Below are 23,906 nucleotides of genomic sequence, written 5' to 3' on the forward strand. Positions count from 1 at the left end.
ATTAAACTACAGATTAAGGACACGTGGGGAGGGTGGGAGTGGAATGGGGGGAGATGGAATCTGTTGTTAATCAACTGCTTCCATTGTGTTGTTCCCCACTTGGGGCCCTAAAACACCCTGAGCATAACCATAGATACTCCCTCTAACAAGTTACCTCTTCATCACTGGGCTCCATGAGTTGCCACAGCCATGGAATATCTGCTAGTTTCCTTATGTGAAAGTCCATATCTGTCAATGCAGCTTGGAGCTGTTCTTTCTGGGGAGGATCCAACTGCTACATCAGAAATGAAAATGTGAGGACACAGTTAAGACCTATAATCTGAACCGAGACCTGTCTAACCTGTAACAGAACTACCATAAAGTACATTAATATCATGTTTTTTCTGTTTTGTTGCTTAAATATTCTTCTCTAAATGTTCAAACATGGCATAGAAACAATATGGCAAAAAATTCCAAAGGTTAAGAAAAGCTGGCCTTATGCCACCAAGGTGGTGCAGTGATTAAATGCAGCACTGCAGGCTACTTCAGCTGACTGCAGTTCAGCAGTTCGGCTGTTCAAATCTCACTGGCTCAGGGTTGATTCAGCCTTCCATCCTTCCGAGGTGGGTAAAATGAGGACCCAGATTGTTGGGGGCAATATGCTGACTCTGTAAACCGCTTAGAGAGGGCTGAAAGCCCTATGAAGCGGTATATAAGTCTAACTGCTATTGCTATTCCCATAACAAAGGTATTTTTTGTGACAAAAGAAAAATATACCAAATCTGGCTTAACCCAACCATTCAACGCAGCACTTCATATCTTCTTACCCTTATGAACGATCCTTGCTTTCTCCACAGTAATACCATGCTGCATACATTACCTTTTTCTCTTTAAACTTTTAATCTATGGACAAACAACTATACTCTGCACAAATTCTACTTCAGGCAATTGTACCTTGATGTGAAAAATAAATCTTAATAGACTTATTGTCCAAGAATACAGAAATCATTTTGCTCTTTGCTTCAGTTTTGCATCTAATTAATTTCATTAAATTCAAATGAAGCATTACGAGTTTTGTAACAAGTTAGACCTTACATTCATTAATTAACTTTGATTTTAGAAGATGATTCTGGCTAATGCAGAATTTATAATGAATCTTATGAAAATTAATATTAAATTATCATTCTCAATAGCTGAGTTTCCTTTTCTAAATTCATTTAACACGTTTGAATATGTATTCTGAGAAAAATTTAGTAACAATTTGTTTAGAAATTAAAATATCTGAAAGCTAAGGCATGAATAAGTGTAAAGAATAGCTCAACCACCTTTTTTAAAGCCTCTGCCCAATTATAAACAGATCCTATGTTTACAAAGTGATAGGTGATCTTATGCTAGAATTACTGTCTGTTGTTGGCAGGTTTTGTGCTCGACTTTCAATTGTGAACAATTCCTGGAATTATGTCGCAAGTGCAAACATTTCAATGAAAGAGACCCAAATGGACTTTATAATGTCAAATGATCTTTTGTGGAATACAGAATTTATAAATGGAAACGAGAAGAGCAAGGGAGCGGATTCAAGGACAGATCAGACAGGTACTCATTCACACACCTTTTAACCATTAACTTTATGAAGAATGAACAGCCAATGTCAGAATAATGTACCTAGTATTTACAGAGAGGAGAATGATAAGTGTTGTCCAGTATTAAAGGCCAGTACTTCAATAACGAAGCAAATTATTCTTAGTGAGGACAAGTAAGATAAATAACACAACCAAACATAAATATTTCATGGTATTTTTTTCTTACCAGAGCCATTTTTCCAGCCAGAAGAAGTTCTGTTTCATTGTGCAAGGCTTTCACATTATTTACCATTTCTACTACAAGGTTGCAATTCAGGCCCTGTAGAAAGATTGTATATATAAGAACTGGAAGCTACAAACCCAATCAGGCAATGTAAGACAGTCAAAATGTACTGCAAATTACAAAGTAGTACCTCTGTAGACTTGGATTTTGCATACACTTTGTCCATAGATTTGGAGCTAGCATTGACAGCATGAGCAAGTTCTTGTTCCATATCCTGGAATGCTTGGGCTATTTCTCGAATGCTGTAGGAAAAAGTAAGAGAATGACTATTGGGTTACCTGAAGGGTCGTTCTCTGTGCATTATGGAAGTGTCCAAGCATGGGGTTAACTGTCACACTGCCCAAGGACTTGATTGAAATTCTTGGCCATGCCGCCTGGCTTCCTATAGCTTTTCAGCTTTTTCAATGAAGGCATGGTCCCGTCGGAACTCAGGTTCACATGGATGCAAATCCTCCGACAAATAAGGAAACAGTCTAGTCTGGAAGTCTGTACCCCAGGATGGGGTTGGACACTCCCGCAGTGCACAGAGAACAACCCTTCAGGTAAGCCAATGATCATTCTCCTATGCACTGCTTGGAGGGTCCAAGCATGGGGCATACCCAAGCTAAATATCACTTGGCAGGTCGAACTCAATTGTCATTAGAAAGAATACTCTATAAGACCGGAATGATTAACTCCATTTGACGTGATCACCTCCCAACAGTCGGCAAACAGTTGTAGCCGGCCCCCTATGGGAGGGTCCGTCTGGTGGTCATTTGTTGCGACGGTAGGGCCTGTTAGCCGAACCACCTCAAAATAGCCAACTGTGGAAGGGTTGGTAATGACCCCTGTCATAAAATGGTTGTCTATTCTGTACCCAGTCCGATCCTTGGGGGTAGGGACGCTGGAAGGAGAAGGAAGCGACTTGTGAATCTGATGCTTGAAATAATTGTTTGTGAAAGGAAGGGGACTTACGGTCAGGTTTGCGGGAGACTGAAGGCATCACCTTTTTATTATCTTAATTCTCAATTAAAATTGGATCTAAAGATTTCCCAAATAGTTTGCCACCTTAAAGGGAGCGGAGGCCAGCTTCCACTTGGACCTCATGTCCGCATTCCAATGGCAAAAGCCAGAAGGGCCAGCAGGTGGTAACATTAGATGTCAAGGTCCTGGACGCAAATTTCACCACATTGAGGGACGCATCTGCGGTATACTAGGCTGCGGCCACTATCTTGTTAACATCTTGATGCAGCCTGGTGTCCCCTGGATGAAAACGAGTGAGAAGTTAGCAAAGCCAGGCAATGGAGGCCCTGCTAAAAAAGGAAGCCGAGGTGGAGGCCCCAATAGCCCACACCGCAGCCTGGTGGGTCTTGTGGCAGACTTTCTCGGCTTACTTATACTTCACCTTAAGGCCCTCCAACAGCTTGGGCGGGAGAACAGACATGGAGGTAAGAGCAGCTGTGGGAGCGTCTATTGCAAGGAGCTTGAGAAGATCCTCCAGGCTGCGGTCAATGGCATAAAGTCGCTTGTCATTGCCCCCTGGGGTAGTCCAGGTAGCCAGCTGCACCCACTGGCGCTGCACTACTAGGAGCCGAGGTGGCGCAGTGCTTAGGGTGCAGTACTGCAGGCCATTTCAGCTGACTGTTATCTGCAGTTCAGCAGTTCTAATCTCACCAGCTCAAGGTTGACTCAGCCTTCCATCCTTCTGAGGTGGGTGAAATGAGGACCCAGACTGTAGGGGCGATATGCTGACTCTGTAAACCGCTTACAGAGGGCTGAAAGCCCTATGAAGCGGTATATAAGTCTAACTGCTATTGCTATTGCTACTACATCCTTGAAAAGTTTAGGGGCTGGGACCAAGTCCTGGGCCTGAATGTTGTCATCAAACAGCCCCTCCACTGGGATCAGACAGATCGATGATCCCCTGGTAGCTGGTGGGGAAACCTCCTGATGAGTGATCACCTTAGACTTATGCAAAATAGATTTGAACAATGAGGGTTTAAACGACCCACAAAGGCAGGTTGTCTGGAACCAATCCTTCGTCTCCAGACAGGTCAGGTTCCACCAGGTCGTCTTCCTCCAAGACAGCGCTAGCCACTGAGGGAGGAGGCAAAGCACGCTCATGTGCTCTGGACCTGCTTCTATGCCCCTTGGCTGATCTATTGTCACGTTCTTTCATCCCCTGGGCGATGCCCTGAGAGATTGCTGTGGTGACTACCTCCCGAATCTCTGCTAATAAGGATGGGCTTTGGTCTTCCACCGGGTGGGTCCCTGCCATGGTGGCAGAAGAAGAAGATGGGATCCTATGGAGCACTGGAAGAGAAGGAGAAGGGGAATCCCTGTCCTCCATAACATCACAGCCAAAAAGATCTGCTCCCTCCCCAAGGTAAGGAGAATGGGGCCTGGAGTCCCCAAAGGATCTATCTGGGGACAAGCCTTGAAGATCTCCCCCACAGGAAGACAAAGGGGGTTCAGATGGATCAGGGTCCTAGCTCCCTGGGGACTCAGGTGTATCAGCTTGATGAACTTGAGCTACAGCCAGTCTGCCTTTGGGCCCTGCTAGGTTGATGATCTGGGGCCCGCTGGTGCCTGGAGGCCTCTCTATCTTGGCCTGCAGCCACCTGTCTGGTATAGAGGTGCTGTCTATTCTCCTTAAGGGCCTCCCTAGCAGCCTGCCTGCCTTCCTGTGCATGGCCTATCCTGCACTGAGGTTGGGTCTTCAGGCTCTGGAGCTTCCATGATGGCCTCCTCTTCCATTGCTGCCCGATTTGGCAGCCGAAAAGATAGCCTAAGATGTGGGGAGGGGGGAGGATGGCAGCCCCACTCACCACCACACCAAAGGGCAAGCGTGTGCCAGCCGGTCACAATGCTGCTTGAAGACGGCTGGAACAAGTGTGGTGAGTCACAGGTAGGTACACAGCACGTGGAGGGTGGCAGCAGCCAAGGCCTCCAAAAGCTGCTCTGATCCAAAGCCTCCTCTCTGATATGTTCGGCTGCTAAAAAACCTGGGAATTAGTCAAACAAAATGGCCACCGGAAGTTTGGCAAAATGGCCACACCCAGTAAGCCATGCGGCCCAACTGAGACCTTCTCAAAATGGCCGTGCTCAGGAGATATGCAGCAGGGCCTCAGGGCTTCCCAAACAGTCGAGCCCAACAGAAAACTTACTGCATGGTCTGGAACCTTGCCACTGGTTGCACTGAAGCTGGACGAGTTGCTGAAGCCTTGGACAAGCCCACTGGTGAAGAGAAACAGTCCCGGTGCGAGGCGCAGCCCCAGAGAAGGCAATAAAGCCGCTGGGGGCTGAAGGCTAACACCTCTAACCAGAGAGGTAAATACAACCTATCAATCAACTAAAACACTAGGAAAAAAAGGAAGTAAAAGTAAAACACTCTAAGGAGCCAAACACAATAGGAAAAGAGGGGAAAAAAACTCTCAAACTAAGGAGCTATAGTAAAATGTGCCCTGATGGGCTTTAGAATGAATTGAAAAACTGAAGCTAAGGGAAGTCAGGAGGCATGGCCAAGAATTTCAATCCAGTTCTTGGGCAGTGTGACAGAATTTAACCCCATGCTTGGACACTCCAAGAAGTGCACAGGAGAATAGGTGAAATGCAAAGAACAAACTTTCTAGGATGTCTTATTCTGGTGCTACCTTCTCTACTGGTGACAGGAAAGGGCCTTACCTGTGAATCAGAGCTCCAGCTGCTCTGCAAAACTGATTAATGAGAGTTGATTCTTCCTCAGATATAATCTCAGGATGCAGAGTGAAAGAGGGAGGTCTGGGCAGTTCACACTTTTGTTTGTCTTCCCAAGACTTTAGGGTATTTTCAAATGCCTAGGAGGAGAGGAAAGGGACAAGAGCCCATTTGCTTTTTAGAAGAAAATATATTTGTGTATGTGTGTGTACCAGGGGTGGGTTCCAGCTGCCACTACTGCTGGTTCACTCATGGACGTGCTGCGCGCCCACACACGCAATGCAACAAAATTTGCTCTGTGCATGCACAGAAGGCAAAAACAAGATGGCGCTGCCGAGAGAACCGGTTTGGGGGCGTGGCAGGCCTGGGTCACTGCCAGTGACCTAGGCTGCCAAGTTACTACCGGTTCAGCCGAATCGGCCCAAACCAGTAGGGACCCACCTCTGGTGTGTAGAGTATATGTATAGTTTTTTCCTTATAGAATAATCCATTTATATAATAAAAATTACATCCAAACCTTTGGGCATGGGCATGTTTGGAGATTGAGATGGAGTTAGTTTTACTTTGCTGAAAAAATAACAGAGTGATAGGACATATGAATGAGTAACAAATTATTATTATATGAGCTTCTGTGTGTGGGGGGGGGAGCCCACTTCATCAAATACATGTTACAGAAATATGTGTTTTAGAAAATACAAATAGTGGTGGCAATCAACTTAACAGGGGTTATCTACTATTGATGTTATAAATATTTTGCCACTGGATAAGGAAATTCACAAAGTGGGATATCTAACCCATATTCTTATTAGGTGGATTCTCTTACCCTGTCTCTGGTTAATGTTTGTGCCCTGTTTTTATGAACAATCCAAATATATCCTGGGGGCTGAATCCAAGCCTCTCCATCAACTTGCACAGGGACTCCCTCATCTCCGAGGATTGCAATCTTCACAGTTCGGCACTAAAAAAAAAATCTAGTTTTAATTACATCCTAAAATTGTAAAAGCAACTTACAAAACGATGTCTGCTTTATGCTACCCAAAATATATTTTATATGTCCAATATAAATAAAAGATTTCCCCAAAAATGGTATTACTGCTCATACTAACTGTAGGGATTTCTAAGATCTAACTAAAATAGAACATTATTTAGAAACCAACCTACCGTATATACTCGAGTATAAGCCGACCCGAATATAAGCCGAGGCACCTAATTTTACCCCAAAAAGCTGGAAAAGTTATTGACTCGAGTATAAGCCTAGGGTGGGAAATGCAGCAGCTACGGTAAATTTCAAAAATAAAAAATCAGTGTTATTTGAAACTCAAAGTTATGTTTATTCAAGGGACCCGCTTAATTAAAGTGTTCTATAATATCAGTATGACTTATAATACTGCAAGTCTGCAATATTAAAATACTTGTATAGGGGATCCCCGGGATCCCCCGAAGAGATCAAATCACAACCAGTATGCCACCTTCTTGGTATATTGTTTTTATTTTCACTGAGTTTTTTAAAATGAGCATTATTTCATCCTTTTTTTCTTTATGTTTGATTGGTATCTGCAATTTGTGTTAATTCTGTTCATACATATAATATAAATGAAAAACCCAGCTCTCTTAAAAAATATTTTAAGTTCTTTCTGGTGCTCCCTTTTAGAATTGGCCAACTAATATTTCTGTTCACCCAACTAATGTCAGGCAGAGTTAACTGAAAAAGTAATTTTTCATGAAAGGACATTTTCCTAGGATTTTAATTGTTCTTACTGTCAGATTGCTCGTTATTTCCAGCTTGAGTCTCCTTCTGACAAGTTTCCATTGCTTCTTGTCCTGTCCTCAGGTGCTATTGCTGCCGCCGCCTCCTCCTCCTCCAACAGCACCAGCACATTTGCTGCCCAGCGCTGCGGCTGAGGTGAAGCCGCCAAAGCTCCCTCTGGCGCCCCCGCAGCGTTGGGCGGATATCCGGCAGTGCTGTTGGAGGAGGAGGAGGCGAACCAGCCTGCCATCGCCGGCCACCGCTAGCCCCGCCGCTCTTCCCACCCCCTTCCAAGCCCCACAGTCCAGCGGATGGAGCAGCGAAGCCCCGGGGCTTCGCTACTGCTCCCCGCATTTTCTGCACGGGGATCCCTTGGAGAGGGGATTCCAGCCTGCCATCGCCAGCCACCGCTAGCCCTGCCGCTCTTCCCACCCCCTTCCAAGCCCCACAGTCCTGTGGGGCTTGGAAGGGGGTGGGAAGAGCGGCAGGGCTAGCGGTGGCTGGCGATGGCAGGCTGGAATCCCCTCTCCAAGGGATCCCCGTGCAGAAAATGCGGGGAGCAGTAGCGAAGCCCCGGGACTTCGCTGCTCCATCCGCTGGACTGTGGGGCTTGGAAGGGGGTGGGAAGAGCAGCGGGGCTAGCGGTGGCTGGCGATGGCAGGCTGGAATCCCCTCTCCAAGGGATCCCCGTGCAGAAAATGCGGGGAGCAGTAGCGAAGCCCCGGGGCTTCGCTGCTCCATCCGCTGGACTGTGGGGCTTGGAAGGGGGTGGGAAGAGCGGCGGGGCTAGCGGTGGCTGGCGATGGCAGGCTGGAATCCCCTCTCCAAGGGATCCCCGTGCAGAAAATGCGGGGAGCAGTAGCGAAGCCCCGGGGCTTCGCTGCTCCATCCGCTGGACTGTGGGGCTTGGAAGGGGGTGGGAAGAGCAGCAGGGCTAGCGGTGGCTGGCGATGGCAGGCTGGAATCCCCTCTCCAAGGGATCCCCGTGCAGAAAATGCGGGGAGCAGTAGCGAAGCCCCGGGGCTTCGCTGCTCCATCCGCTGGACTGTGGGGCTTGGAAGGGGGTGGGAAGAGCAGCAGGGCTAGCGGTGGCTGGTGATGGCAGGCTGGTTCGCCTCCTCCTCCTCCAACAGGCAACAGCACTGCCGGATCCAGTTGTAGACTCGAGTATAAGCCGAGGCGGCTTTTTTCAGCCCAAAAAGTGGGCTGAAAAACTCGGCTTATACTCGAGTATATACGGTATATGGAACTTCGTTGATTACTGTCTTTACTAATCTTTGAACCTTTAACATAGAACTGTCAGGTTTAACTTTTATATAATACTTAATTTTCTATAGTCCTCTCAAAGGAAATCATCTTATAGATAAAAATAAACTTAGTAAACACCTGGGCTATCCGATGATGCTGAAGATTAATTACACGAGAGACAGCCATCTGCATACTTCCAAATACTGCAACCACTTCTAGGATCTTATCATCAAAAGAAGGAGCTGTAAATGTCTACAGTAGCAAAGAGAATTAAACAAATTAGAGTTGCTTCAATGGATTCTTTTTGCTCTCAATCATGACAAACGAGGAAGCAATATATAGACATGTTGTACTTTAAAAGGCATATGTGTATTGTAATTCTACAGAAAATGGAACAAAATAATACATTCTTCATTCTTAAAGTAAAAAAAAAGACAAATGCAAAAGAAGCAGATTTTACTTTTCATGTCACCACTGGTGACTTCATGTTACTGCTAGTCAAAAAAAAATTAAAACCATAGAAACAACAAGAATATTCTTATGAGTTCATGAAATTATGAAAAGATGAAAACGAATGCTTTGTTTCAGTATTCAGTATCAAAAAAGGTCAAAAAAGATGGAAAGGTGAGAAATACTCACATCATCTTCTTTAGTTCCTCCCCAGAAGTTTGTGCCTCCTGCATAGCTGGGGATGTTGAGGACAGCAATTCCTTGAAGACTGGGCAAAGGGATTGGACGCCCATCACACTATACAATATAAAGCCAATTTTATGTAAAGTTTTAACCAGTTTCATAGTCTTGATTAGTAAAACATCTTTAAAATGCTAGAGAACGAAGGCAACTGATCAGAATTAATTTGGGAACTTTCTACATGGTATCACTGCTGATGCAAGGAAATATTTATAATTAGAATTTTTAAAGAAATATCATAATATTTCTCACCAATGAGCTAGTCCCCGTGTAGACATTAGCATTTGGTTAGAAAAGAACCTGAAATCTTTCTACCAAAATAAAATAATGAAGGGGAATTCATTGCAATCTTTCTTAAAAATTCTAAAGTCATTTCTAAATAACTTCTATTATGAATATATGAAAATGAATTAAAGATCCAATACATTTTAAATATTGTGAACGGGTCCATAAATTTTAATGTGATTTTATTTAACATAATTTTGCATTAAAATATATAAATGATTTCTAATGCTCATCAAATTCAGCAATTCGGTATTTGTATCAGTAAGTATCAGTGAAATACAGCAAAAAATTAGGCGGTGCAGAACATTCAAAGAGCACTTCATAAAGTGTCAAAATGCATTTCCTCAAAGCACTGAGACAGCTGAGTCCTCCAGTAGTTTCAGGCTGACTGTTTTAGGTTCCTTCTCAGATTGTTTAAACTTATCTGCTCATGTACAGCTATTCTGTTTAACCAGCGGTCTCAGTGGAAGTGTTGTCCATGCAGCCTGGGAAGGCCTCTAAAACAGGTATGCTGAGCTTTGTAGAGAACATGGCTGTTTCAGGAAAGGTACTCCATTCACATAGGTATGTTTTACAAAACCCTAATAGCTAACAGAAAACTATTTGCAATTTTAAGGCACTCAAGTATGTTTAAAAGATATCTTATAACATGAAAATCACAAACCATAGCGTACAATCAAAAAGTTCATCTGTTCACTTCAAATAATTTTTCAAAAGGCTATTTTAAATACATTACCTCTAACAAAACCTTCTGTTCTAAGTTTTTGTAAGTTCTGTGTAGCAGTTCCTTTGTCCCAAGAACTCCGTACCACATCATATTTTTTGTACGACTTCTAATAAAGGGAAATAGAAGTAAAATTAAATATATGAAAATTATCACTAAAAATGTCACAATTACTTATAAAACAAGAAGTATTAAAGGAAGTATAGATGTATATTTGCAGTTAATAGGGAAAAGGTTTAAAACAATATAAAATAGATTGTACTACCTGCATTTCTCTGGATGTTCATCACGCTTGTTGTTGAAATCCAAAGAAATTTTTGCATCCAAGCCAATTCCAAAATAATTATTCATGACACATTTCTCTATGTAGCAATCACTGCAAGATGAATGATATCATAAACAAATTGTTTTCATGTGATGGAATAGTGTAGCATCCTTTCTATTTTCTATCCATATTGCAACACTGTATTTATTTATTTATTTACTTAATTACTTAACTTATATTCCACCAAACTCACTGTTACAGTAACTCTGGGTGGAAACACACACACACACACACACACACACACGAATATGATTTCCATTGAATAAAGAAACAACAGAACTAAAAACAAAGTAGAAGCTGAATGAATAATAATATATGAATTTGTTCATGTATCAGAAACATGGCTGGCCATGAATTGAACGATAAAGAAAAATATTGTGAACAATGGTGGTGTAGATTACATCCTCTAGCTTAATTCTGGCTTCTAATTTCTTTTGCTTACTCCTTCCTATTCTTTTTCTGAACTCAATGTGCTCAACCTGAATGTTGTAATGGCTACCTACCTACCTACCTACCTACCTACCTACCTACCTACCTACCTACCTACCTACCTACCTACCTACCTACCTACCTACCTACCTATAAATCTATCTATGTATCTATCTATCAGTGACGTGCGGTGAGGATTACGTTTGGTGAGGTAAGAGCCTGGCAGTGGCAAGAACGTCCCCGCCACTGCCGCGCTCCCCCACCTTGCCCCCCGCCTCCTCCTCTTTTCTTCAACTCCTGCCAACCTCCCTGCTTCCCCGCGTCTCCATTTGCATATGAATCGCGCCCGCACGAAGCGAGCCCACTGCTGACAAAGCCATAAAGAAGCCGGAAAACAGCCGCCTCCATTCAGGGCTCAGCCAGTTGCAGGAAAGCCCCCGCCCCATGCCCTCTCCTCATGAAACCCGCTCAGGGCGCCCTCGGTGCCAACCAAGAGCCAACCCAATTAATTCCCCTTCGCCTCCATAGCCCATTAAAGCCTCAGTCGGTTGGCATTTCCCCCTGGCACGTTGCTCTCTACTTGGCAATGCCATCCTTTATTTAAAAAAAAAAATAAGTAAAAAGGGGGAAACCGGTTGGAAGTGGGAGGTTTTTTTGGGGTTGGGAGGCGGAGAAGGGCACCTCGAAAAGAAAAGCAGAGGTTGAATCATGCCGTGACTGGCGGGGGCCTGATTCTTCGTTAGCGGCCGTTCATGAAACGGCTTGGGGGGAGGGAACACCCGTAGCAGACGGGGATGGAGGTGGCGGGTCGAGGCAGGGGAGTGCAGCAGTGGCGGGGACATCCCCGTCTCTGTGTCCGCCAGGTGTCTCACGTTTATACCCGCCATAAATGCGAGATGCCCAGCGGACACAGTGGCGGGGGTGCTGCTTCTCGCCGCTGCCGCGCTCTGCCGCCTCGCTCCCACCTCCTCCGTCCCCCCTGTGTCCGCCAGGCGTCTTGCGTTTATGGCGGACATAAACATGAGATGCCTGTGGGACACAGCGGCGGGGACGGCGAGGTGGCAGCCGGTGAAGAAAGGGAAGAGAAAGGGAAGAAAGGGAAGAAAGGGAAGAGGGGAGCAGGAAGGGACTCCCGGTGGGGGGGAGAGGGCTGCCCCTCTCTTCTCAAACAAGGCTGCCGTCCCTGCCTCCGCCCCTTCCCTCTCTTCTCAAACAAACTCTCTCTCAAATTGAGAGAGTTTGTTTGAGTGAAGTGAAGAAAGAAACACACACACACACACACAAATTACCCACAATAAAACATTACTTACAAATTACAATAACTTTGAATTCCTCCCCCCTGCCCCCTCCCTCTGACCCACATACCTTCCAGCTGCGTCAAAAATGCAAGATTTGGTCTAGCCAGGGCCAGGCAGGCTAGGATAGTTGCTGCTAGAGTCACCACGTGGATGACTCTGCTTAAATGTTTTAAAAAAGCCTCTAAGCCCTCTGCAGCAGGAGGTGAGAGAATCACGTGCCTCATTTGCATAAGAAATTTTTCGCTTTTTAACCTTTGCTTAACTCTTAAAAGGCGAAAAATTCCTTATGCAAAGGAGGCCCATAGTTCTCTAGCCTCCCCCTACAGTTAACACTAAGCAGACTCAAAGTCACTGTGACTTGGAGTCTGGCAGCAACTACCTTGGCCTTTTTAATTATTTTAAAAAATTCTTTCCTATTCTTCCTGAGACTGGTGAGGCCCCACCTCCCCTGCCTCCAGTGACTGCACGTCCCTGCTATCTATGTATCTATTTATGTATCCATCCATCCATCCATCCATCCATCCATCCATCCATCCACATAATTTAAAGATATTTTCAGTCTTCTTTGTACTCCAGCTAGTAACAAATATTAAATATATAACATCCTTATTTTAACTTATGTAGTGAGTAATGGGAAGATCTATTTCCTTTATTCCTATCTTAAACACTCACAGATTTTCTGGTTCAGGGTTAAATGGATCTGCGTTGATCAACAACCGGCTGATGACAGAACCTCCTGGTAGAGAGCCAGATGTCCCAGCACGGATATCTGCCAATAGAATGCAGAAGTTACAGGAAATACTATACAAGTTAAGAAGAACAAAGCAGATTTACAAATTAAGTTTACCTGCAAAATCAACAAGATATTACTTCTAAGTATGAAACATCATCTCATGTTTCTATGATTGTTGAAAGGTAATGAAGAAACAGAACTTGATTTTTTAATTTAAAAAACTACATTTAGTGCTAGTCCAGGGGTGGGTTCCTGCCAGTTCTAACCTCTTCTATAGAAGAGGTTCCACAAATCTACAGTGCCGTTTAGAACCGGTTCCAGCTCCCTCTCCCCACCCATCCGCACATAATCAAGATGAAGAGTGAGAAGAGGAATTCTGGGAGTTGACGTCCACAAGTCTTAAAGCTTTCAAGTTTGAACACCTCTGGGTTTTTTTTCTTCTAAAGGGTTAGGGGTGCAAGGATCTTATAACTTGACAGATTTAAGACTTGCATGCTTCAAATGCCAGTTTCTGAGCCAACATTTTGGTTGCTAAGAAAGAACCTTGTTAAGTGAGTTTCACCACATTTTACAAGTTGGCCATGCCCACCTAGTCACATGGCTGGCAAGCCACTCCCACCAGGTCACATGACTGGCAGGCCACTCCCACAAAGCAGGCCACACCTACAGAAGAGGTTCTAAAAAAAATTGAAACCCACCACTGTGCTAGTCCTATACAAAAAGAGATTCAAGGACATTTTCAGTACACAAAAATTGATTCCAACACTTTTTCCTGTGTTTTCCCGTATCATCCAATGGAAAGCTGTGAATGATTTCCACATATCTTTGAAAGCAAAGTTTGTTTCATCATTTTAAAAGTCTTAATTTAAAACATAGCACAATATACAGGTATTAATTGTACCTGTATTTAACAAGGATGATTTTTTAACGTATGCAAAACAACTGTAACGACTAATACATTTTCTGGACCTAAAGTGATTAAAGTTACTTGATTTATGTGCTCACCACTGACTGTGAAACATATAATCATGCAATCCTATTTTGATTAAATGGAAAGAGGGTTATTGAACTCACAGGGGTAGATGATCTTTGCATTCAACATTGGCAAGCTGTCCCGGGTTCCTGCTTGTGGAGGGAGAGAGGCAGAGCTTCCTACTGATATACTTCCTTTATTTATTAGTCTTTCACAAGGAGACTTGATAACTGAAAAATATAAAAAAGACTTTAGAAACTACAGCATACTATCTATCTTTGCTGCAATGCTGTCCATGCTCCTTGAGAGACATCTAGTTCACTATGAATCCTCACCAGATATTGTTTTCTTTTTGAGTAAACAGCAAAAGGATAATTAGGAGTTTGATTTCACAAATTTACAAACAAATCCAATAAGACTTCAAATAAAAGAGTTTGAAATAAAATTTTGAAATCAATAAGAATCCTTCCTATGCTGTCATTTTAAATTCTTTTAAAAAGACCTGCAAAAGTAATAGCACTTAGACTTATATACCGCTTCACAGTGTTTTACAGCTCTCTCTAAGCAGTTTAGAGTCAGCATGTTGCCCCCAACAATCTGGGTCCTCATTTTACCGACCTTGGAAGAATGGAAGGCTGAGTCAACTTTGAGCTGGTGAGAATCGAACGGCAATCAGCAAAATTAGCCTGCAATACTGCATTGTAACCACTGCACTAGCAGGGTTCTTAAGATAGTAATATGAAGGTTGAACATTAGAGCTAACCCAAAAGAATTAAAGATTGCAACTGAAGGAGAAGTATACTTAAATTTGACTTAACAGAACAGAGCAAAATGCTTTAACATTGGATACACTGAAGTACAGGTACCACTTGACTTACGACCATTCATTTAACAACAGTCTGAAATTATGAGGGCCATAGAATGCGGGTTTCATGTCCTGTAAAGTACCTTTGACCATTGAAAAATGTTGCAGCACTACCATCCCAGCAGTCAGTTTTACGATCTGACAGCTTGGCAACCTGTTCGCATTTATGGTTAGTTGTCAAGTGCCCTGTGATCATGTGATTGCCACTTGCATTATTCTCTGATAGCTTCCCCAGAAAGCTAATTAGGAAGTCAACAGGGAAGGTTGCAAGCTGCTGCTACCTACCGTAGAATTGTGAGTCTCTCCTAGCAGGCACATCTTTGAGAGAGAAAAGGACTACCTGCTGGGACGGAATTTTAGCTATGTATAGAGCTGAAATCACACTTCCAGCTTTAGGCAGCCCTTTAAGAGTAAAAGGGTTCTTTACTATCTGAGGGAAGGAGAACTCCTCTGGCAGAAACAGAGATCCTGAAGATCTAAGCTCTATTCCTTTAGAAGTTTCCTTTTTTTGTAGCTCTTTTGTTCTATTAAAACAAAATCTATTAGAGTATAATCATTCAGTTGACCATCCAACAGAGATCATATAGCACTTGATAATTTTTTTTTTAAATGAAATTTGACAAGTAGGTTCTGGAAATAGGCTTATAAGGAAACGGGAGATAAATAACCTGGTGTACAGAAGAGGTTTACCTTTCCGATGGCTTCTCCCTTTTGGAAATCCATAGTTGCCAATGTGTGAAGACTGTAAATTGATTTTGTTCTCATTCCTTAGATCCTTTCCTTCTTCAGGGGTGGAAAAGCCCAGAAGAAAGCTTGTTTGTTCTTGGGTTTGAGCATTCTGTTCATCAACAGCTACAAAGTAAAACAGAAACAGAGTCAGGTATCTTTGCTCATGCTATCCTGGGGGAACTAGCCAAGCAAAATATTTTCTTCAAGGTAGTAACTCAAGTGTGCTTTATCGGATGGAAGAATGCTCGAATCACTTGCTTTTATCATTTGCTTTTAACAATACTCCATAAAAGAAAGATCAGGTTGCTTATTATTTTTTGGTAAATATGCAGGGCACTGTAAAGTTGTTTTTGTGAAAGTTATAGTATGGTGGACTGGGACATATTATTAGCAGCAACAACTATAGGTAAGGATGAAATATTTCAATCCCATTCTATACAAACTATCTACATCATTTGGGAAGATAGTTCCCTCAAGAAAGGGACGAGATAATAGAACATAGCAGTGCCCCAGAAGTAGCCTTTTAGTGATGAAAGAAAAATATATAATATTTTATATTTTATAAAAATATAGGAGTGTTTGCTTTCAAGAATAAATAAATATATCTTCCAGAGATTGAAGGTATTATTTCAATCTGGAATATAACTCCCTGTACTGTACATGGATAATATGAGGTCCCAGTGCTGAAAGTTGTTCTAAACAATCATGTGAGAGAACATCCAGCCACAAGAGGACACTTAAGAGCAATTTACAAAATCATTTTGAAAATGCAAACAATTTTGAAAGTGCAAACAAATGAGGGAAACCTCTGGCATACCTAACAGAAAGGAGGAAGGAAAGTGATTAAAAAATGAACACTGGAAATGGGCTTCTGTACATACATAGTACAAATACAGAATAGCAGCAATAGCAATAGACTTATATACCGCTTCATAGGCCTTTCAGGCCTCTCTAAGCGGTTTACAGAGAGTCAGCATATTGCCCCCAACAATCTGGGTCCTCATTTTACCCACCTCGGAAGGATGGAAGGCTGAGTCAACCCTGAGCCGGTGAGATTTGAACTGCTGACCTGCTGATCTAGCAGTAGCCTGCAGTGCTGCATTTAACCACTGCGCCACCTTGGCTCTTTAAGTATCTGGACTGAAATAGCATATCTGAAAGAGCTTTTTAACTAGAGCATCATAAATTGAAGCACCCTTTTGAAACTCTACACAGCACTACACAGTCCAGAGCTTCCGCACAGCCCTTAAGATCTGGCTATCCCGTCAGGCCTGGGGATAAGATCTTCATACACCCCACCCGAATGTTGAATGAATGTTGTGTTTTATTGCTATTTTTATTTGTACTCACATATTATTTTACGTTCTGTCTTGCACCCCCTTCCCATGAGTTGTAAGCCGCCCTGAGTCCCCTCGGGGAAAAGGGCGGCCTGTAAGTGACAATAAAATACTAAAATACTAAATACTACACTTCTGGAAACCAAATGAAAGATATTTTAGGGGGAAAAGCTTCTTTTTCTAAAACCTTTTTTATAGAAAAAACACCATGTAAAACTGGATTACAATAGTAATAAATGCATGATTATACTATTTATTATTTATTTGGAATTAAAAATTAATAAATCACCAGGTGCAAATGTCACATTATCAAGAATTTCAATATTAGTAATTATTTATATATAGCATTTGATTCTACGGGAAAGTATTATTATAGACCTTAAAAGGTCTATAAAAAGACCTTTTATAGACCTTAAAAGGTCTTAAAAGGTCTATTAAAAAAAATAGTTGCAAAAAGTGCAACTATTTACTATTGCTTCCACTCACATAATTTTAATGTTATTGTTATCTCTTATTAGTTATTGATCTTATTGCTATTATGTTTTATTTTAAAAAAATATTATTTATGTATTGAATCATTATATTGTAAAGTACCATAACAATGCCTGCTTCATAATAAGCGACCCGATATTGTAATACAAAAAGCAATGATTTATTAACAGCTTCATTAGGCATTCTTAATTAGGCATTTCTTATTCGCAGCCAACTTTTTTGCTTTCTTTATCTACTTTTGAACTTTGCCCATGTTTCTGTCTTCTCTTCAGTCTGTCATAAATCTCGTTATCCAATAGCTTTATTCATCTCAACCCAGCTATTGTAATCTGAGATCCCGCTCTGCTGATGCTCTGCATGGAATGTCAACACAGAGAGTTGACATATATATTGGAATCTGACTTGGAAAATCCTTAAAAAGCTGGTATAAATAAATAAATAAAATATAACCATGGTGAATCTTCTGACAAAAAAGCATTAATTAAAACCAGTGCCATTATTCTCAGCAAATTACAAACATTTTGTAAATTATTGTCTGCAGACACTGGAGGGCACTTACTTGACAAATGTGAAACAATACCTATTGAAAGCAAATTAGCATGGCTTTTATAAAGGGAATTCTTGCCTTGTTAGAACTTCTGTTAGAACTTCAAGAATTGGTAAATATGAAGATATGAAGCTTTGGTCTACATAGGACAATGTGACATTAGAGGGATAGTTAATTAGTTGCTTTAGAAAAATAAAATTTTTAGAACACAGCACTTGTATTTTAAGAATACAGCTCTTAAATCCCAAGTCTATAGAAAGACAATAGAGGTAGTTATTTCAGGCAGTAGCTGAATTACCTTTTTCTGCATGCTCAATAATTTGACGAATGGCTTTTTTTAGACTGTTGGCTCTCAACATTAGCTGTTCACGTGGTCTAAATATCTGAGTACGAGCAATACAGGAAGACCCTGCTGACAGTTCAGTAGAAGTATCACAAGCAATGCCAGAACCATCACCATCTTCTGTTTCTTCTGCAATGGTGGGAGGTGGGTTTGGCAAAGATGATGAAGCTTGAGATTCTTCATTCAGTGTCTTCAAAAGTGAGTCCAGCTTCTCTTTCAAAACAGAGCACTACAAGAAGAAAGAAAAATGTGTACAGTGATTGTATAGCATAGGTCTATGTGTGTATGAGAGAAAGAAAATGATCCCCCCCCCTGCCCCCAAAATACCTTTCTGGCCATCACTTCTGACTCCTCCGAACTTTCTGGTGCTCTTTCATATGCTTTCCCTACTCGAGCTACAAAATCTTTCACAGTCTCACAGAGCACCCTAAAGAAGGCAGAAGAAATATACAGTAATAATCAATTCTCATTCACAACATCTAGCTTCTATCAGATAAGCTTTCTTCTTAATACTTACTTGGCTGATGAGATGACTACTGAGTGTTGGTCAGATGTCAAAATTTTAGATAAATGAGCAGCCACAGAGTCTTCATAGAAAAGTATCTGTTGTACCTTGTGAAAGTAAACAGAGAAAATTGTATTATTTCTGCCAATAATGCGAAGCACAAAATTAGAATTTGTACATGCTCAATAAAAATGCAGTCATGATTTCAATTTATTCTATGGGGAACATTATACAAGATTGTACAATGTGATAGAAAAGCATCTTTTCTGATGGGGGCAGGTTACAGATATTTTTTTAAAAAACTAAAATAAAAGTTACAGCATATTCAGACCAGTGAAATGACTGTAGTAAAACAAGAATGGGGAACATGTAAACCTTTAGATCAGGGGTGTAAAACTTGTGTCATATTGTCATCACGTGACGTATCATGACTTTCCCCCCCTTTGCTAAAACAGGAATGAGCGTGGTCGGTGTGTGATGCATTTGGCCTGCAGGCTTTGAGTTTGATACTCCTACTTTATATCTAACTTTACCTTCTCCTATTTTAAACTTCAAATCTGTTCAATTGTTTTGTTTGAACTTCTGTGAATACCTTTCATCTACATAAAGCACCATATCACTCTTTAGTGCTCTAAAGATTATATATTTTAAAGTTCGTATGAATTTTTGCTTTATTTTATTACCTCAGTTTCCAGTTTAATTTTTTCCCCTTACAATTTCTCCTTGTTTAATAATTACCTACCTCGGAACTTTCACTGAAATCTTCAAGAACTGTAGTAGCTGATGTTTGACGCGGGAGTTTTGTTTCGTATACCATAATGCTCCATCTAGTAAAAAATATTTATTACACATATTACTACAAATCAGATTCTGTTTACTATTAAAATGCATAGCAGATACAACTGATTTTGATCTTTTAAAATGATCAAAAATGTGTGAATTCAGGATCAGTAAGCATGAATATTCACAGGCCCACATATGTATACTTACATATAGATAACATCAGAGTGGGTTGCTCCCAGTTTGGCCCAAATTGGGCAAACCGGTAGTAGTGGCGGCAGTAGGCTCCGCACGGGAGCGTGCCCGAACCGGTAGTAAAAAATTTGGCAACCCACCACTGGATAACATACATAAATACACATGCATTATATTCATGCAGAGTAAGCACTGAAGTTCATTTTCCCTACATCCAGTAAAATGGCCTTAAATTACTAGCAAAAGATCACAATAATATTTACTCAAAGCAATTCCTAATCTTAAGAAATTCTAAATACACATAGTACATAATTACATAAGTATTGACTGCTACAGAAATCATAAAATTTTAAATACCATACTAAAAACAGAGTTAATGCTTTTTAGTTTAACATTTAATGCATAACTATTAAGTAGGATGTAACTAATATTGTTACAGAGCAAGGCACATATCCTCATAAAATTTTCAGACTTTACTATTCTGAATATTACCATTTATAATACCCAAGTAAATCAGATAATGCACATTAAAATTATAAATCAAACAAATTAGATTAATACTCTCTTTAAAAATACCCCTTCCAGTATTAAACTTGAACACATTCTGCCAATTTACAAAAGGCAGACATATACTTTTTTAGCTTGGAATATAAAAGCTTTTACTTAAACAGCATTTTCAGGACTGCAGAATGGCACACTATAGTGACACAACTGATCCTCCTACATAACCAAGCTTTGTTAACACACTTGTAAAATTTAAGACATCTAAACATAATGCACAAATGCCAACCATGCTGAAAGTCAGATTCCATCAGGTAATAAAGAACGATATTCAAGCTTGCATATAAAAATATGTATCTCTAGGCCTTTTATATCAACTTATGTAAAAGGATGTTTCGAAGACCTAGGTCTTCTAAAGTGACTGATCTTTTTGGGTGTTAAGTTCAGATAGTGAATGGCAATATATGTCATTTACCTATCAAGCATTTTGGTACTAGCCCTTTCCAGCTTTTCCAATATTTGAGGAAGTTGAGTATCATCATCACAAGCAGATCCCCAGCCTAGCACACGTGCAAGGTCGTTGCCAGTACCTAAAGGCAAGACACCCAACTGACACTGCATATAGGAAGGAAAAAGAAAAACAAAGCATAACCAAAAGAGCTTTATTGAAAACAGTCACAAAAGAGAAACACTGAAGAAACACTTTCTAATTTTATTAAGGCATAAAGATGCATGAAATAAAATTACCTGATAAAAAGATTAATATGTCATTCATACTATATCCACATTTTTGCATATTCTCCCTTTTATTCTCTGCCAACTGGAGTTTCCTCAGTGAATATCTAATTTGTGTGCTCCCTTTACACATAAAGTATTTATTAAAATATTTTTTCTGCATCATTCTTTTAACAGATTTGTTCAAAAGGCCCTATTTGAAGTCTTTTTCATTATCTCTTCAATCCTCACTGTAATTATGGGGTTGCATGAATGCATTATTATATAACTTTCATTTTAAAACTTTTCTAAGTATCTAAAGTTTTTGTTTTCCTTCTTTATAGGGCTGGCAACAACCAGAACAAAGCTGCTATTTCTTAATACTGAATGAGTGGATGATTAACTAATTTTAATTACAGATGTTATTAACGATGCATTTAACCTCTGGCCAAAGTTTAACATTTTAGTTTCATTGCTATGATGCTGTTGTTATTTTGATACAATAAATAATTGCACTTAATTGGCAGTATCTTTTAAGAAAATAGCTATTTAAGGCTAATAAAATAGCAGCCTAGGAATCCTTTTAAATATGTCAGGACAGAATTCTATTTGCCAGGCTATTTATGCACTATTAATTAATAACAAGGGGCTTCCCAATTTTATCATGAAAGTGTGAAAACCCCATGTTTGCCATATAAACTTTCAACACTTCATTGTTTTTCTTAACATTTTGGCATAAATGTTTGTCCTTTGGGGGGATTTATCCTTTTTCACATAGAGATAAACACTCTTGGATTAGAAAGTCACCTGTTTATGGAGACTGAGGCTATCAATTTCAGAGAGAACCCATCCAACGCTTCCATCCCCACCACACACCAGAATTCGGAAAGTGTCAAATTTCTGAAATAAACGTAAACTGAACAGGGAAAAAAATACCATTAAAGACATTATTCAAATTTTAGAATGCTATTAATTAAAATCATTTTTTTGCATTTTCTGCATTTTCAGGAATAATGAAAACATTTATTGAATTTTTAATTAATCTGAATAGGTGCTGAATTACAGGGTCATATAATGAACACAAAGTACTGTTCTTTATTAAGTGGCTATGTCTAAAAAAAACCAGTTTTGTGCATTTCAACAAACAAATGATGTTATGGAGCCTTGTAAAGGACAAGTTATTATTTTTATGTAGATGTGAATGGAACACATTGGACAACTGCTCAATGAATGAGCACTTCCTTTGCATGCAGAAGATGTTAAATTAAAGGCCTTCAGTGGCAAATGTTATGGTACTAGGCTAGATAAATAATTTGAAATTATCTAAAATATCTTCATACATATGAAATCATTCTTATTCAAAAAATAATTAAATGTCAATTAAAACAATTAAATATAAGAAAATGACAACAGTTCTGAGAAGATTGTGTTAATGTTTAACATTGTCCATACCTATTGATAAAATATACTCACAGAAATAACCTAAATAATAATGGCAGTGCAATATTTCTTATGGACAAATGTTTATATAAAAGTAAGCTCAATATCAATATGCGCAAAACAAAAAGTCTTGTTTTGAGTCTAAAACAAACAAGTTGCATTTCAAAAGTTCAGTCAAACCATTTTAGGAAGATTGTGATTTGATAGAAGTACCAGGTTTCAGCCAATAAAAAACCTGGAAGGTTGCTGTAACAGAATAGGGCAATGCTGTTGCTGTTGCACCCTCTCTTCTCTTCCACTGTCTCTTCCCAATCCTCATTATTCACTCTTAGCCAGCACCCATTTATTTGCTTGTTCTTACCTACAAATTCAACCCCTCAATTTCCCAGCAATTGCTGTTTCCTATCTCTTTTGAAAGATGTGCCATAATCCAATAGTCCTAATATTTTTTCTGTTCCTCCACTGCTGAAAAACTGTGGTCTGTAACACAACTCCATCTCCAGATCAAACATATGCACTTTAGCTGTATGCCCACACCAAAACCAATGTTTCAAATTGGTTATTCTGAGCACAAGATAAGAATGGTTAATTTTCAAAACTAGAATACAATTTGCCTACCCAAGATGAGGTCCTCCATTCATAAGATCAAAGACTTGCGCAGGATTTAACAGTTGTTTGAATCTTCGTAGGAACTTTACACCCTGGTTGTCTCCACTTTTTGAGTTGACAAAGACCAACAAAGGGCTTGTACAAGAAGGGGGACAAGTGGCTTTCCAAAAACCTGGAGGAAAAAAACAATGGTTGAGGAAGATTAATCATTAAACTATTTACAGAAGATTTATTCTAACTCTTGTTTTACCATTATGGCCTAACCTAAAAGATAAGACAAACTGATTTTTAAAAATTATTTTACAAATAATTAGTTTGAAACTGAAGTATATAAAATACAGATCTGATTTGCAATAAAATGCTGTAGTACAAATCTTTTTTAAGGGTCCAGATAGCCAGAATATTCTATTTCTTCCTTCCCATCACCGGGTATTCCAGTTCTTTTATCTAACTGTAACTCAGTGTGCCATAAGCAATAAATATGTTCAGTCATCAGAGAATACTTCTTAATTCCTGCTCTTGTGACAATACTGACACATAATAGCAACTGCAATGACTTACCATCAGAATCAATGCTGTTGAGAGCTGTGGGAGGGATGACAGACACTTTACAAAGGCCAAGGGGGCATTTTGTTGGTAATAGGTCTCTGCATGAGGTATGTACCTGTAACAATAAAATCACACACATTAAATTTTGTAGTGCTTGGTTTCTGACTTTTCATTTGCTTTTCTAATATTTTCCCACACAATAATACAGATATAAAATATCAGGAAATTTATTATGTTTAAGATTTGCATTGAAGATACAGTGATACATTGTCCTGTATTAGTGTACTTCATAATTAAGGTATGCCTTGCCAAAACACAAGACAGCCTATTA

At 40.2% G+C, this 23,906-nt stretch overlaps 1 protein-coding gene across 2 annotated transcripts in view; it reads right to left on the reverse strand.

Moving 5' to 3' along the window:
- The window catches only part of DGKD (diacylglycerol kinase delta), an 89,231-nt gene that overhangs the window by 10,179 nt on the left and 55,146 nt on the right, over positions 1–23,906 (reverse strand). Inside the window, exons 8-27 of one of the 2 annotated variants that reach the window (XM_032225122.1) lie at positions 23,588–23,690; positions 23,036–23,198; positions 21,785–21,893; positions 20,739–20,878; positions 19,530–19,614; positions 18,800–18,894; positions 18,610–18,709; positions 18,238–18,511; positions 15,525–15,686; positions 14,071–14,199; positions 12,936–13,032; positions 10,477–10,587; positions 10,224–10,320; positions 9,152–9,259; positions 8,651–8,764; positions 6,341–6,475; positions 5,506–5,657; positions 1,973–2,084; positions 1,786–1,878; positions 155–274 (exon numbers count right to left, since the gene is read on the reverse strand). In XM_032225122.1, the coding sequence (XP_032081013.1) occupies positions 155–274; positions 1,786–1,878; positions 1,973–2,084; positions 5,506–5,657; positions 6,341–6,475; positions 8,651–8,764; positions 9,152–9,259; positions 10,224–10,320; positions 10,477–10,587; positions 12,936–13,032; positions 14,071–14,199; positions 15,525–15,686; positions 18,238–18,511; positions 18,610–18,709; positions 18,800–18,894; positions 19,530–19,614; positions 20,739–20,878; positions 21,785–21,893; positions 23,036–23,198; positions 23,588–23,690 (2,499 nt within the window). The remainder of the gene's footprint in view (positions 1–154; positions 275–1,785; positions 1,879–1,972; positions 2,085–5,505; positions 5,658–6,340; positions 6,476–8,650; positions 8,765–9,151; positions 9,260–10,223; positions 10,321–10,476; positions 10,588–12,935; positions 13,033–14,070; positions 14,200–15,524; positions 15,687–18,237; positions 18,512–18,609; positions 18,710–18,799; positions 18,895–19,529; positions 19,615–20,738; positions 20,879–21,784; positions 21,894–23,035; positions 23,199–23,587; positions 23,691–23,906) is intronic. The other variant, XM_032225123.1, reaches the window with a different exon arrangement.

The sequence above is a fragment of the Thamnophis elegans genome, chromosome 10, assembly GCF_009769535.1.
Source record: "Thamnophis elegans isolate rThaEle1 chromosome 10, rThaEle1.pri, whole genome shotgun sequence".
NCBI classification, from domain to species: domain Eukaryota; kingdom Metazoa; phylum Chordata; class Lepidosauria; order Squamata; family Colubridae; genus Thamnophis; species Thamnophis elegans.